Here is a 14,793-nt window from a genome sequence, read left to right on the forward strand (position 1 = left end):
AAGTAGGTTTTAAATTGCCAAATAAAGTAAATGAAATTGTTGAAAATAAAATAATGAAGAAATTTCCTTATCGTACATTGATAGGGTGCTTATCTTTTATAGCAAATCGTAGCAGACCAGATATTTCATATGCTGTGAACGTTATGTCACAATTCTCGAATTGCTATAATTACCAACATTGGACTGTAGTTGTAGATTTAATGAATTATGTAATAAATACTAAAGAACATAAACTTTGTTTATCAAATCTTAATAATTCTTCTTTGATAGCTTATTCAGATGCAAATTGGGGTTGTCATTTAACAAACAGATTTTCTACATCAGGTTATCTGATATGCTTAGCAGGTATTCCTTTTAGTTGGAAATGTAGCAAACAAAAATGTATTGCATTAAGTAGCATGGAATCAGAATTTATAGCATTAACCGATACGGTTAAAGAACTTTTATGGTTTACAAACATATATAATGAGTTAAACATAATATCAAAAATTGAAAAACCTGTTTTGTATTGTGACAATCAATCTGCAATTTATTATTGTAAAAATAATGTTGAAAATTTAAAGACGAAGCATATTGATATAAGATTTCATTTCGTGAGAAATTTGCTTAATGAGGGAAAATTCGAAATTAAGTATATTAAAAGTAAAAGTAATTTGGCTGATTTTCTGACTAAGGCTTTAACTAAGACTGAATTAAATAAAATTAAAGGAATTTATTTTGAAATGTTCGATGGGGCCGCATGTCAGACTATGGATTTCAATGAACAAGGTTCGAGTAAGAGTCAGAGATCACGAGTTCGAAAAACCTCTGAAAGAGGGAGTTCGAACATTTAAAAATAGTTTAAAGACAGAATTTGCATAGTATTAATTTTGAGTGTGTAAGTACCCTCATTATGCAAGTGTTACTTTGTATATATATAACAAATCAAGATTGGATTTTGGAGTTTTGTTTCTTTTGATTTTCATGACTGTATGTATTGAATTCGTCACCTCATGTTATGGAGAGGATTGTTTTTCCTTTATGATGTTTAAGTTAAGTTATGATTTTTCTTGCTTAATAAAATTTATGATTAGTTAAAAGATGACTTTTTCATTATGCTTGCTGGGCATTTTCCACAACGCACTAAACTCTGCCAACGCACTAAACTCTGCCAACGCACTAAACTCTGCTTGGTTGCGCATACAAGCGATATGGAATTCTCTTCCTCAAGCAGATATTCAACATCTGTTTGACTCCATGCCACGTCGTATAGCAGCACTTATTGCAGCGCGTGGTGGCTGCACCAAATACTGATTTCGGACGCTTAATTTGTTTCTTTTGTTTTGAAAATTTCATCATTTATTTGTATCAGTACAAGTCGTTTCTGCATTAAATTTCATTTGATTCTGATGATTCTTTCATGGTGTTGCATTTTCTACAAACAGCAGTTTATATATTTTCATGACATCAGAAAGTTCCAAATTTGAAATAGTTATGAGTTGTATTGAAACTTCTACGGTCTCTTATCCTTATTTGAAGTGGGAGAAGAAATTTATTTTCCTCATTCCCTGCAGTGAGAGGGCTTAAAATGTTACGAGACCATTCGCTAATTAAACATTTACAATCTTCCCAGGTATAAAACTTAACTCTCAAAAAATTTCAATTTCCTTGTCAAATAGAAAAAAGATATTTGCTGATAATTAAGGTCGTAACAAATATTCGGCCCTTTTGCCGAATATTTGGTGAAGTTTTATTGAGGAAAATTTTTAATCGATTTAATAAAGAATAATCTTAAATCGTATCTTTTACTATACGTTACTAGAAATAATTTTTACAAATATTTGTTAAGTTCTAATACTTGTTCATTTATGTTCAGAAAAACAAATGGAAAAGAGAATTGAATCTAGATTACATTAAACTGAGCCATGAGTTTTTTAATGCTCATTTTTTTCTCTTTTTAAAATTATATACAGGCAAGTAAATTTCATCATTTTTTTCAACACTTTATATTTTAAAATTGACAACTCTTTTTCCCCTTTTTCTTTAATTTTCTGTTTTGACTAATATGAAGCACATTAACAGAGCGTTTCTAATAGACTTTATTCTTTTATTGTCACTTTTTTCTTGTATGGTAAAACAAATAACTAGTCACATACAATCATGTGATTTTCAACCTTAAAATTATAATTCAGAACTAAGGACAAATTTTTCTCTTTTCATTAACTTTTCTTTTCATCAGCGGTTTTATTATGACAGCATTTTTTAAAGAACGTTTCTAATGAACATTATTCTTTTATGGTCACCTTTTTTCTAAAAATACAGCAATGTGAGGAGAAAAAATTAGATTTTCAGAGATAAATCTATTGTTTAAAAATTAAGAACGATTTTTGTTCTGGTTTCTTTCTAGCTTCTTCTTTTTCAAAAAACTCATGTTTTAATTGACATTTTAATTATGACACAGCAATTGAGAGGGTCAGTTTCATTATATAAACCTCATTTAAGATCAATTTTAACATATGCTTGTAAAACCTGGATCATATCTTGCACGGATGAGGCTACATTGGGTACCTTTGAGAGAAAGGTCTTGAGAAGTATTGCTGGAGAAATCCAAAAAAAATGTGTGTGTGGCTTAGAAGATCAAATCTAGAGCTTTATCGCTCATATACAGGGTAACAAAAAAGTATAGGGATCACTTTTGTGGCTATCTACCACTAAAGTTTTAAAACCTTTTTGCATATATAGCTTACTGATCTAAAGCTCTGCTATTAGACTTTCAATTCCAATACTATTTCATAAAATCACAAAAATGCCTTTGAAGAAATTTGACAAAAAGCTAATTGGTCAAATACAAGCATTTTTAGAACTTCGCTGGAGCCACAGGATTATACAAACCCATTTTAAAAAGAAAGGTATTGCGATTTCACTCAGCCATATCAGTCGCATCAAGAATTCAAAACTCGAATCAATGCAAAATAATGCAAAACCAAAAAGAAGTGGACGGCCAAGCAAATTGAAGAAATCAGATTTGCAGAAGCTTGATAAGATGACATCAAAACCGTATCCACCAACACAGACAAGCATGGCTAAAGCTCTTAACGTGAGTCAGCAAGTTGTAAGCTATCAACTAAAACAAAAGTTGAAGAAAAAATGCCATAAAAAACCTAAATGTCATCGTTTAAATTAGAGATCGCTGCAGATTAGGAGACATCGTTCATGGCCACTCTACAAGCCTCTCCGTAAGGACAGATGGCGAAAGTTCATTACAACTGATGAAGCTTGGATCTATCTATCTGATACCAATGCTAAATCTAAAGTTCAATATCTTAGTCGCGGGCAGAACAGGCGAGACTTGACACCATCAACCACGGTGCCTCATCCCAAAGGCGTTATGGTTTGGATGGGCATATCCGCCCATGGTGTGACCAAACCTTGGTTTGTGAAACCTGGAGCCAAAATAAATTCTGAGTATTATATATAGAAGATATTAAAGCCCTTTCTTAAGGATGATTACTGCAGATTGTACCCTAATGGTGATGCTGTGTTCCATCAGGACTCTGCCCCATCGCATGCATCTAAGGTCACCCAGAAATTCCTAACAGATCAGCAAGTGCAATTCCTGAGACCAGAACAATGGATTCCAAACAGTCCTGATGCTGCACCATGCGACTATTTCCTATGGGGACATCTGAAAAGCAAACTGAATAAGCGAAGAATTTCTACATTGAGAGGCCTTCAAAAAGCTATTAGAGAAGAGGTGAAGAAAATCCCCCAGGAAATCATTTTGCGGGCTTTAAAATCCTGACCGAAGCGTTGTAGACAAATCTATTATGCCGGAGGTCGACATTCTGAGAAGCATCGCTGAATTTATGTAATAAATTTTGGAAATATAAACATTCAAAAATGATCCCTATATTTTTTTGTTACCCTGTAATGAACCTGACTTTACTAACTATATTAAACGACAAAGAATAAAATGGGCAGGCCACGTCATTAGAATCGACAAAGACTGTACCACAAAAAGAGTTTTCAATGCCAGACCAGTTGACACACGAAAAAGAGGTACGCCGAATTTGAGATGGATGGATGACCTAGAAAAAGACCTTTTGGTCTTAAAAACTAAAAACTGGAAAACACTAGCAGGAAAAAGGCTAGCCTGGAAAAAACTTCTTGAGAAGGCCAAAGCTTTCCCTGGGCTGTCGAGCCATTGATGAATTAAGAGGGTCCTATAAAATTTCATAAAAACAAGATTATATACAAAAGTAAATTTTAAAACTTAACATCTCAGTTTTCAATAAAAAGTGAAGTTTAAAAACTAATAGGAATATTCTTAATTACCATGTCATAGTAAAAACATCATTAAAAAAGTTTTTTGCAAAAGAAAAAGCCAAATAGAAACCGTTAATTTTTAAATGAATCATTCTTAATTTTTAGATTAAACAAAACAAAAATCCTTAAAATCTTTTAAAATGAGAGATTTAATGCGAAAAATCTCAAATTAACTTTTTCACATTTCCGTATTTTTAGAAAAAAATAAATATAAAAGAGTAAAGTTCATTAGAGACGCTCTTTAAAAAATGCTGTCATAATGAAAACGCTGATTAAAAAAAAAGTTGAAGAGAAACAGAAAAAAAAATGTTCTTAGTTCTGAAATATAATTGTAACGTTCAGAATCACAGTTTCCGTATCTTACAGGTTATCTGTCTTACCGTACAGGAAAAAAGTGACAAAAGAATAAAGTTTACTAAAAATGCTCCAGTCAAATGCTGAGGTATAGTTAATAAGGAAAAAGAAGCAAAAATAAAACAAATAATTCCTTTTTAAAACATAAAGTGTTGAAAAAACGAGATTGACTTGCCCGAATATAAGATTAAAAAATAATAAAAAATCCCCAATACTAAACTCGTGGTCCAGTATAAAGTAATCTAGTTTCAATTCTTCAAATTTCATTTTTGTCTTTCAGAACATAAATTAAAAAGTTTTAGAGCTTAACAAACACATGTAAAAGCAACTTCTAATAATGTATAGTAAAAAATAAAATTTCGGATTATTTTTTATTAAATCTATTCAAATTTTTATCCTCCAAAAATAAAACTGTTTGAAAAAAAAATTTCAAAATGACACTTAACTGAATATTTGGCCAATTTTTCGGTCAACCAACCATTCTGATTATTTGGTATTTGACCATTATCCGGGAAAAGGGCCGAGTACCGAATAATGGCAGAATATTCGTTACATCCTTAGTACACACACACACATATATATATAGATAGATATTAATGGTAAAATAAAGAATTATCTAAAACAGTTTTTATTTGCAGAGGTATTTAATTTAATTTAATTTATACATTTAGAAGGACCTCATCAGCTTAAAAGCTTTTCAAAATTAACTGTCTGAAAACAAAAATATTATCAAAAAAATTTAACTTATAAAAACTGGTTTCGTTAAAAAACTTAAAGAATAAAAACAACTAATAAACAACAAAATTGAGGTTGTTTCCTACATAATGTTTGTCAAGAAAGTATGTTGAAAGAAATATGTAATCCATTATGTAAATTAGGTTGATAGAATTAATAATACAATTTAAAGTACAGTTTGTCTAAAATAAGAACTCCTCCAGACATTCGCCTGGACCTGTGACGGTGACTATGGTAATGAGGTATGACTATTTCAAGTAGGGGTGCAGGGGCACTGTTTTGGAGTGGTTTTGACTCGGGTCGGTGGGAGAAAGGGAATCTCTTTATTCGGTCTATTGTGTTAGTCCTAGAGTGAAGCTATCCTCCTTAAAATGCACCATTCTTGTTTCCATAGCACCAGACGGCCTCAGACTTTGTGGCGGGAGGAGTTCATAGCTTAGATAAACTATATGTGGAAGATGCTTCTTTATCAAACAAATATAATTAACTATACTATCAGAATAAAATAATGATTTAATAAAACATTCACCAGTTAACAATTTTTATTTTTAACTTGTTTGTTAAGCAAACAAGTTTTTAAAATAAATTAAAACTTGATTAAAATAAAATAGAGTCTGGGCTTAATTAGACTGTAGATAGAGGCAAGCACAGTTTAAAATATTCTCTTTAAACCTAATAGAGATAGACAAGACATTATTTATAACTTGACCTAAAATTCCTATAAAAACATTTCATATAAAAAAACAAATACAAGCATTACCTTAGCAGTTTGACCTTTGGCTGTCATTGATGTTACAAGATATATTGCTGCATCTTTGCTTTTCCAGTGCTGTTTAGAATCTTTGTTATAGTTCTAGAAAAATAATATATGTATACATATAAGACAACAAATAACGAGATGAAACATTTATAAATGTATTTTCCTTAATCTATAGAAGTTTAACAAAACAAAAATCAATAATAATAACTTTAGAAGTAAAATAACTCATCTATAGTTGTTGCAAAATCAGTATCTGAGAAACAATTTAAATTTAATTACTACTAATGTTATTTAAATTTAACATATAATTTTTTCGTGTCATTCACATAGTCTAATAATCTAAGCAAAATATACCCATTTATCATAACAGGATTTTTCTGGAATTGTGATAACATATAGACTGCATAACTCAAATTTGGTTGAGTTAGATTTGCATTGGAAGCCAAACATCCTAGTGTATGTTTCTTTCCCAGAGTAAATCTTTTTTTTTTTTTATCTGCACTATTAGTAAAGAATAAAGAAAAATAAACCTAGAGAATTTTTGAAAAATCTGATCAACAATTCCAACAACTTTTGAATTTTGCCTAAAATTGTATCATCAAAACAATAATTTATCTTTGTAGCAATTGAATCAAAATCTAGCCAAGTTTACTATAAAATTACATTGCCCCCAACACATAAAAGCAATAATACAATAAACATATAAACACAATTACACCACTGAAATTTTAAAAAACCAAGTTTATATAGAATATTATCAATTCCTGAGAACCATTACTTTGGTGAAGTTCATACAGGGCTCTTTTCAATTTAAAGTCATGTTTGTTTTTGTATACAAAAGATGATGGCGGTTTCATAATGACTTGCACAATAAGCATAACATAGAGGTAAGCACAAATTATTCCAAGTTAACAATCATTTTAATCAATGCACAAAGAGAATAAACTAAAGTCTTATCAAAGGCTGCAGGACTAAAAACCTCATCATGTGATTCCCTTTCTACATATGCATTGCCTTCTGCTACTAATATGGCTTCAAAATTTGCCTTTTTCATTCTTTTTTAACAGTATAGATCGATCTACATCTTACAATTTTTACAATTGGAGGTATAAGAACTAAATCCCAAACTTAATAGTCATTCACACAGAATTGCTGCTCAAATCTGGAGGGAAAAAAATTCCCTGCGTTTTCCCTGTACATAGCATACACAATATATTAAGAGGAATACAACAATTACTGCGCTCTTGTGTGAGCTATATTGGGCTAACTACATTTATAAGTTTTAATAGCTGGAAAACTTAAAAGGAACAGTTGAGCACACTTAATGCTATAGTAAATTAAATAGTTTAGTATAGCTGAAATATCATCCTTAAATATCCCATAGATTGGGCTTTGACTGGTCACGATTTTTTAAAAGATGAAAATAAGAAACAAAATTCCCTGTATTTTCCCAGTTAGTAAAAAAAAAAATCAAAATTCCCTGCATTTTCCCTGTTAGTTTAGGTGATTTTTAAATTCCCTGTATTTTCCAGGTTTTTTCCCTTGGGAGTGGCAGCCCTGCCACAGCATTTCTCCATTCCTGACATTCAGGTGTTTTAAAGATATTACAAAAGTTTGAATAGCAGGGTATACTAATTTATTAATTTCGGTAACATGTATTAATTGGATATAATCTAATCAATTTATTTGTCATGCAGATGATGCTTGACTAATTTTGGTATTAAGTATATGGTATTATTAAGGTTTGGTATTATGGAGATTTGAGCAGTTTTAATAAGGAATTTTACTATTCTCGAGGATTTCTTAATTTTTCGTAGTTTCAGTAAATATTTTTTCCAGTTGTATCAAAGATAGTGCATTAATATTTTAATAAATTAGAATTCAAAGAACTTTTTTTCACCACCATTCATGAACATTTTAAACAGTATATTAAACGGTTAGATAGATAAATGTTATTTTTCTCAAGACCTTATCAGAATTCTATTTGTTTTTAAAATTTCAGTTTTTAAAATCCAGTTACCACAGATAAATATATTTCACAAAAAATTCGAATTTTGAAACGCATGTAACAGGTACCAAATATACTAATATGAGTATTAACTAAGAATTATATTGATGTAATTGACAATTAATTAATCCAAAGAAACTGAAGCGGTAAGATATGATAGGAAGCTTCATTCGCTTCAAAAATAAATATGAAATAAACAGTCGACATGATTCAAGCGTTTCAAAAATAGATACTCATTTTTTAGACTTGCTACGCATGAAAGTAAAGATAACAGAAATGATATGAAATCAAAAACGTAAAGTTGTCAACCAAGAATGGAAAACAGGATGCGTTGCCAGATTTTTCAACAAAAAATAAGCACCTCTGCACTTTTTAAGCACTTAAAAAAAATTTTTTAATCACTTTCGTAAAAAAAGTTACAATTATTATCTGTGCAGTAATAAAAAAAATTTTCTATATTTAAAATTTCTTAATTTATAAACTTAAAATTCAAGAAAAATTAAAAACAAAAACTTTACATAATCATGATAAAATAGCTAGTTTCTGATAAATATTGCAGAGAAAATTGGGAAAAATCTTGCATTTTTTTAAATTTATAACGACAATCAACATGGCAAAGAAAAACCTCTTTTTAAAATATAGAAAATTAAGCACTTTTTACAAACCCCGAATAAAAAAAAAGGAACTTTAAGGGATTTTAAAGAAAAGAAAGTAAAAAATAATCCCCTTTAAGCACTTTTTAAAAACACTACACACCTTGGTAAAATAATCATAATAATCTTGGTTTCGATAATCATAATTTTAAATTAAAATTATAATTTTGGTAATTGAAACTTTGTTTTAATAGTTAAAGTATTCTTTAAATTCTCTATTTGATATAGTCTTCAAATTTCAATCATCCATTTGTTTCAAAATGGTTGCTATGCATTCAAAGCTATGTATTATAATGAAAAATTGTTTTAGGTAGTTAGAGCTTCTAAAGTATTCTTATAATATAGTTTTAATATTATTTTAATTTTGATTAAACATTTATAAAGTATTTTTAGTCATGAATCAAAGTTTTTACAGTGTCTTTGAATAAAATAAAATAAAAAAGAATCCGATTAAAATTTTAAAAAATCACAAACCCTGTTTTATAGTGTTGTGCATTACTGATTTAAGGATCATTATCTTTCTATTCTCCCCGCAAGGAGAATCAGAGAGTATATATTCATGAGAACAACAAAAAATGTAAAAGCAAAGTTTTCCACACTTACTAAGAGCATTGCATTGACATATTCTGAAAAAACTTTGGTTATGTTGGCTTCAAAATGTTTAGCTAAAGCTTTCACCAAATCACAAGCGGCTCTTCTACGAGTATCAATATCTAAAACATAGAAATAGGATATTTTCTTTTAAATATCATTTTAACCAAATATCTAAGTATTCCCATTTATAATGATGAACCATTCTCCTGCTTGCAGTTTTAAGCTAACTAAAAGATTGGAGCAACTCCTTAGGTAAAAAATGTCATTTCATTCTTATGTTATTATTCTTTTATGTCTTCAATCATGACTGCGTATTGTCTCTTAATGAATTACATTCAAATAAATTGATGTCTTTTGGCTTTTTCAGTACAAAATTAATCCAGGATTTCTTTCTAGAGAAATTCATGAAGATTACTTTTCTAAAAACTAAGATCATATTTAATTTTATAAAAAATCTACATCAGGGTTTCCTATGATGATTTTTTACCTTTCACGTAAACGATTTAGTACTGTTTCTCCATTAATTTTGCTTCTCAGGAAGTAACAGATATTTTCAATTTTTATTGCTGCTTTTTTTTTATAACTCTTATTATTCATGTGCTATTAATGTTTTTTTTCCTATAATAATAGAGTAAAATATAATTTTTTTAAATAAGACTATAACATCATTGAAGACATTGGTCCGACCTATCTTTTATCTCCTAAGAACTTTTTTTTGAGTCGTGATACATTAATATTTTTATAAATTAAAAGAAATTGGCCAACCAATGCACATAAAAAATGTTTTTAAAAAAGGTTTTTTTTAAAAATTTTGTTTTAAAACTTTCTGCTTTAGTTCACTAACAATGGGAAAAATATTTCACAAGAACCACAAATGTTACAGGGTATTATGAATCCAATATACAAGAGGACAATAAAGTTTAATAAGACAATTGATAGTTCCCAGATTGAAAAAAAAAGATGTATAATAAAAAGAGGACTGTTAAAACAAAATTGGGAGTCCTTCCTACGTTTAACACTTATGAAGTTGCAACTAAAATTCATGCTTATTACAAAATCAATTACCAGAGCCTTCAATATCTCTTCGAATGTACTCTTCAGGATTATCTTCAAAGAGTTCTTCATCACAATCTGAAATAATAATAGTAAGAAAATAAAATTTATGAGAAACAAATTTTTTAATAATTACAAACACGCTCATAACCAGCACAAAGAGGCCACAAAATTTGCTCGTAACAACCAAGGGCTAGTGAAACATGGGCTCAGGCAACAAACACGAAAAGGAAATTTTTCCAGTTAGAGATTAGCCGAGCTGAAGCTGGGTAATTAAGTTTGAATATTATGAATCACAAAATTGCTGGCTGAATAATCATTAAAAGAGAGCTATGTTCTAATAAACTTAACATCGTACCAACTTATTTCGTTAAATCTGAGTTCTTGTTAAATCGGGGCTAGTGAGTTAAAACCAGGGTTTGTGATCTTTTTAAAAAAATAAAATAAATCATACTTTGATTTAAATCGGATTTTTTTTATTTAAATCAGTTTTTTTTTATTCAAATACACTGTAAGAACTTTGATTTATGATTAAAAAAACTTTATAAACGTTTAATCAAAATTAAATGAATATTAAAACTAAATTATAATATTTTAGAAGCTCTAACTGACTAAAATAATTTTTCACTATAATACATAGCTTTGAATGATAGCAACAATTTTGAAACAAATGCATGATTGAAATTTAAAGACTAGATAAAACAGAGAATTTAAAGAATACTTCAGGGCTCTGCCTAGGTTTTTCTGAGAGGTACTTATTTTGTGAAAATTTAGACATAATTTGGGAAAATTAAAAATTATATTAAAAAATAAACACAAAAATATGGATTTAATGTTTCTTACGAGACACAAAAATAAAATTTTGAGAAAAAGTATTTTGTGAAATTATTCTACCGTTTTTCCTAAAGTTGTATTTGTGAAGGTACCGCTAAACAGTAGTAAAGTTGACTTGGACAGACTCTGTACTTTAACTATTAAAACAAAGTTTCAATTAACAAACCATAATTTTAATTTTAATAAAGATTTCTTCTTTTTTCTCTTGATTTTTAAAATGACAAAATAAATGTAACAGATTGTGTTTATAAATGTAGTCATTCATCAATAAATAAATAAATATTTAATCTATATATTTTCAAACTAAAATATTCAATTTTTAATCCTAGATCAAAATAGATAAGTTAAGCTAAAAAAATTTTGAAAAAAAATCTATGCACTCATTGGAATTTCTTTCCACAAAATTTCTTTATAGAAAATCTGATAATGTCAATGACATATGAGAAAAAAATACCAGTTAATAACCATACTGCTTCAAGTAGACTTTGAAAGAGAAAAATGACACTATATCAGGAAAAAAATATCTGAATTCATCAGCCTTTTTTCTTCTATTTTTGGCATATCAGGGTAATTTCTTTTTAATATAACCTCAAGCTTCAGAAATATACATTTTTCACCAATAAAATATAATGTAGATTTTATTCCATGCTTTTTCAATCAAAAAGTAGAATTTCAATTAACATAATTTGCATTTTTTTGAAAAAAATTCATGCTTATTAATTACTTTCTACAGCTACGCAAGTCTATATTAAGACAGCATTTAAATGTTTACTTTATTCTGTACTTTCAATCTCAAGAATCAGAAGATTTATTAAAATGTAATTTCAAATGTGTTGGAAATTTAACACACACCAAGAAAGAAAGTAATTTCATTAACTAAACTTAATTAATGCAGCAATTTATTTAAAATAAATTTTAAAACTAAGAAAAGAAAATAATAAAAGTATCAATAATTTAAAACACTGTTTTTTAGCTTTTAAAATCAATATATATATTTAAAAAAAATCAGTTGATTTAAATCAAGCTGATTTAAATCAACAAACCCTGGTTAAAACTGTATATAGGAGAATCGGTCCCTGATACCCTGTACCCTGATAATTTTCATGCTGGTAGTGCTGCTTTCTAGGAAACATTGTCTTTTACTTTTAGTCAAGGTTTGTTGATTTAAATTAGCTTGATTTAAATCAAATGATTTTTTTAAAAAAATCATTGATTTAAATCAATTGATTTTTTTAAATATATATATTGAATTTAAAAGTTAAAAAACAGTGTTTAAAATAATTGATACTTTTATTATTTTCTTTTCTTCATTTTAAAATTTATTTTAAATAAATTGCTGCATTAATTAACTTCAGTTAACGAAATTACTTTCTTTCTTGGTGTTTCCAACATATTTGAAATTACATTTTTTAAAATCTTTTTTGATTCTTGAGATTGAAAGTACAGATTAAAGTAAACATATAATGCTGTCTTAATATAAACTGACATAGCTGTAGAAAATAATTAATAAATATGAATTTTAAAGAAAAAAAATGCAAATAATGTTAATTAAAATTCTACCTTTTGATTGAAAAATTAAAACCTACATTATATTTTATTGGTGGAAAATGTATATTTCTAAAGCTTGAGGTTATATTAAAAAGAAATTACCCTAATATGCAAAAAATAGAAGAAAAAAAAAGGTTGATAAATTCAGATACTTTTTTCCTAATATAGTATCATTCGTCCCTTTCTAACTCTTTCAAAGTCAATTTGAAGCAGTAGGGTTATTAACGGGTATTTTTTTTCTCATAATATCTTTTACATCATCAGATTTTTCTATAAAGAAATTTTGTGAAAAAAAATTCCAATGAATACAGAAATTTTTTAAAAAAATTTTTTTAGCTTAACTTATCTATTTTGATATAGGAATAAAAATTAATACTTTAATATAAAAATATATAGATTAAATATTTATTTATTTTTTGATGAATGACTACAATTATAAACACAATCTGAACATTGATTTTGTCATTTTAAAAATCAAGAGGGAAAAAAAGAAATCAAAATTTTAATTTAAAATTACGGTTTGCTAATTGAAACCTTGTTTTAAGTATTCTTTAAATTCTCTATTTCATTTACCGTATATTCCGGTGTATAACGCGCACTTTTAACACAAAAAATAACATTGGAATTTACGGGTGCGTGGTATACGCCGAATATAAAAAATTATAGATTAAAAAAATTTAAATATAGAAAAATACTTTTATTTTAAAGAAATAACATACCTTTGCCTATATACTTTATTGATTTTCGTTATTACATAAATAGTTCATTATATTCGTCCTCCGTTATTTCTTCAGGCGCGTCATTACAATCTGTTTCGTCTTCATCATCTGTGTTACCCTCATCCATAAATAAACAGTTATCTTCTGATCCGTGCAGATTATTTGAAATGCTGCATTTTTCGAATGATTTTCTAACCATCTCAGGCTTAATTTCATCCCATGCTTTTAATATCCATTCGCACACTGTTTCCAAACTTGCATGGCGCATATGTCCTCCTTTCGTAAAGGTTTTCTCGCCCTCCAACATCCAAGTGTTCCACTGTTTTTTTAAATTGGCTTTAAAAGCAGGCGTCCAATGGCTAAACTAATGGTGTCAATCCACCCGGAATAACTGCCATATCGGTGTTACATTCTTTCAACAATTTTTTTGTATTATCTGTACCTAAACATGTCCCACACTTAAAGGCTTTCTGGTTTTCTATAGATACTAGATGAGATACTGCACATGTACAATCCAAATTTTCGTGCGCGTTATACGAGGAGTATATCTTAAGATTTAAAAAAAGTTATTAGAAATTACGGGTGCGCGTTATACGCCGGGGCGCGTTATACGCCGGAATATACGGTAGTCTAAATTTCAATCATGCATCTGTTTCAAAATGGTTGCTATGCATTCAAAGTTATGTATTGTAATAAAAAATTATTTTAGTAAGTTAGAGCTTCTAACATATTGTTATAATATAGTTTTAATATTAATTTAATTTTGATTAGGCATTTATAAAGTTTTTTTAATCATAAAGTTCTCACAGTGTATTGAAATAAAAATCAAAAAAATCTGATTTAAATCAAAAAAATCCGATTTAAATCAAAAAGATCTGATTATTTTGATTTTTTTTTTAAAAAATCAAAAAAATCACGAACCCTGCTTTTAGTAGAGAGCAAATTAAGCTACATGAGGTAAGAAAGAATACTCTGCTTTTGTTCTATTATAAGTGCTTGAGTTGTGATGGCTCTGGGGAAAGAGCGTTTACCTTCCATTGTGGTGAATCAGGTTCGAATCCCATCGATAGCTGGTTGAAACGAATTCTGCATCCGGCTTGCACCGATCACAGTGCTGACGTAAAATATCCTCAGTGATAGACGGATGATGGGTTAGAGTCCCCTTGCCGTCAGGTTAATCATGGGAGGTTTTCGAAGGTTTTCCTTTATGTAAAGCAAATTCGGATTAGT

General features: G+C 28.6%; 1 protein-coding gene across 1 annotated transcript in view; it reads right to left on the reverse strand.

Moving 5' to 3' along the window:
• The window catches only part of Cse1 (chromosome segregation 1), a 90,775-nt gene that overhangs the window by 41,704 nt on the left and 34,278 nt on the right, over positions 1 to 14,793 (reverse strand). Inside the window, exons 11-13 of the mRNA XM_087149809.1 lie at positions 10,475 to 10,540; positions 9,419 to 9,528; positions 6,155 to 6,247 (exon numbers count right to left, since the gene is read on the reverse strand). Coding sequence (XP_087005935.1) covers positions 6,155 to 6,247; positions 9,419 to 9,528; positions 10,475 to 10,540 — 269 coding nt within the window. The remainder of the gene's footprint in view (positions 1 to 6,154; positions 6,248 to 9,418; positions 9,529 to 10,474; positions 10,541 to 14,793) is intronic.

This window comes from Parasteatoda tepidariorum, chromosome 1, assembly GCF_982258835.1.
Source record: "Parasteatoda tepidariorum strain Cologne lab strain chromosome 1, Ptep-v5.0, whole genome shotgun sequence".
Lineage (NCBI taxonomy): Eukaryota > Metazoa > Arthropoda > Arachnida > Araneae > Theridiidae > Parasteatoda > Parasteatoda tepidariorum.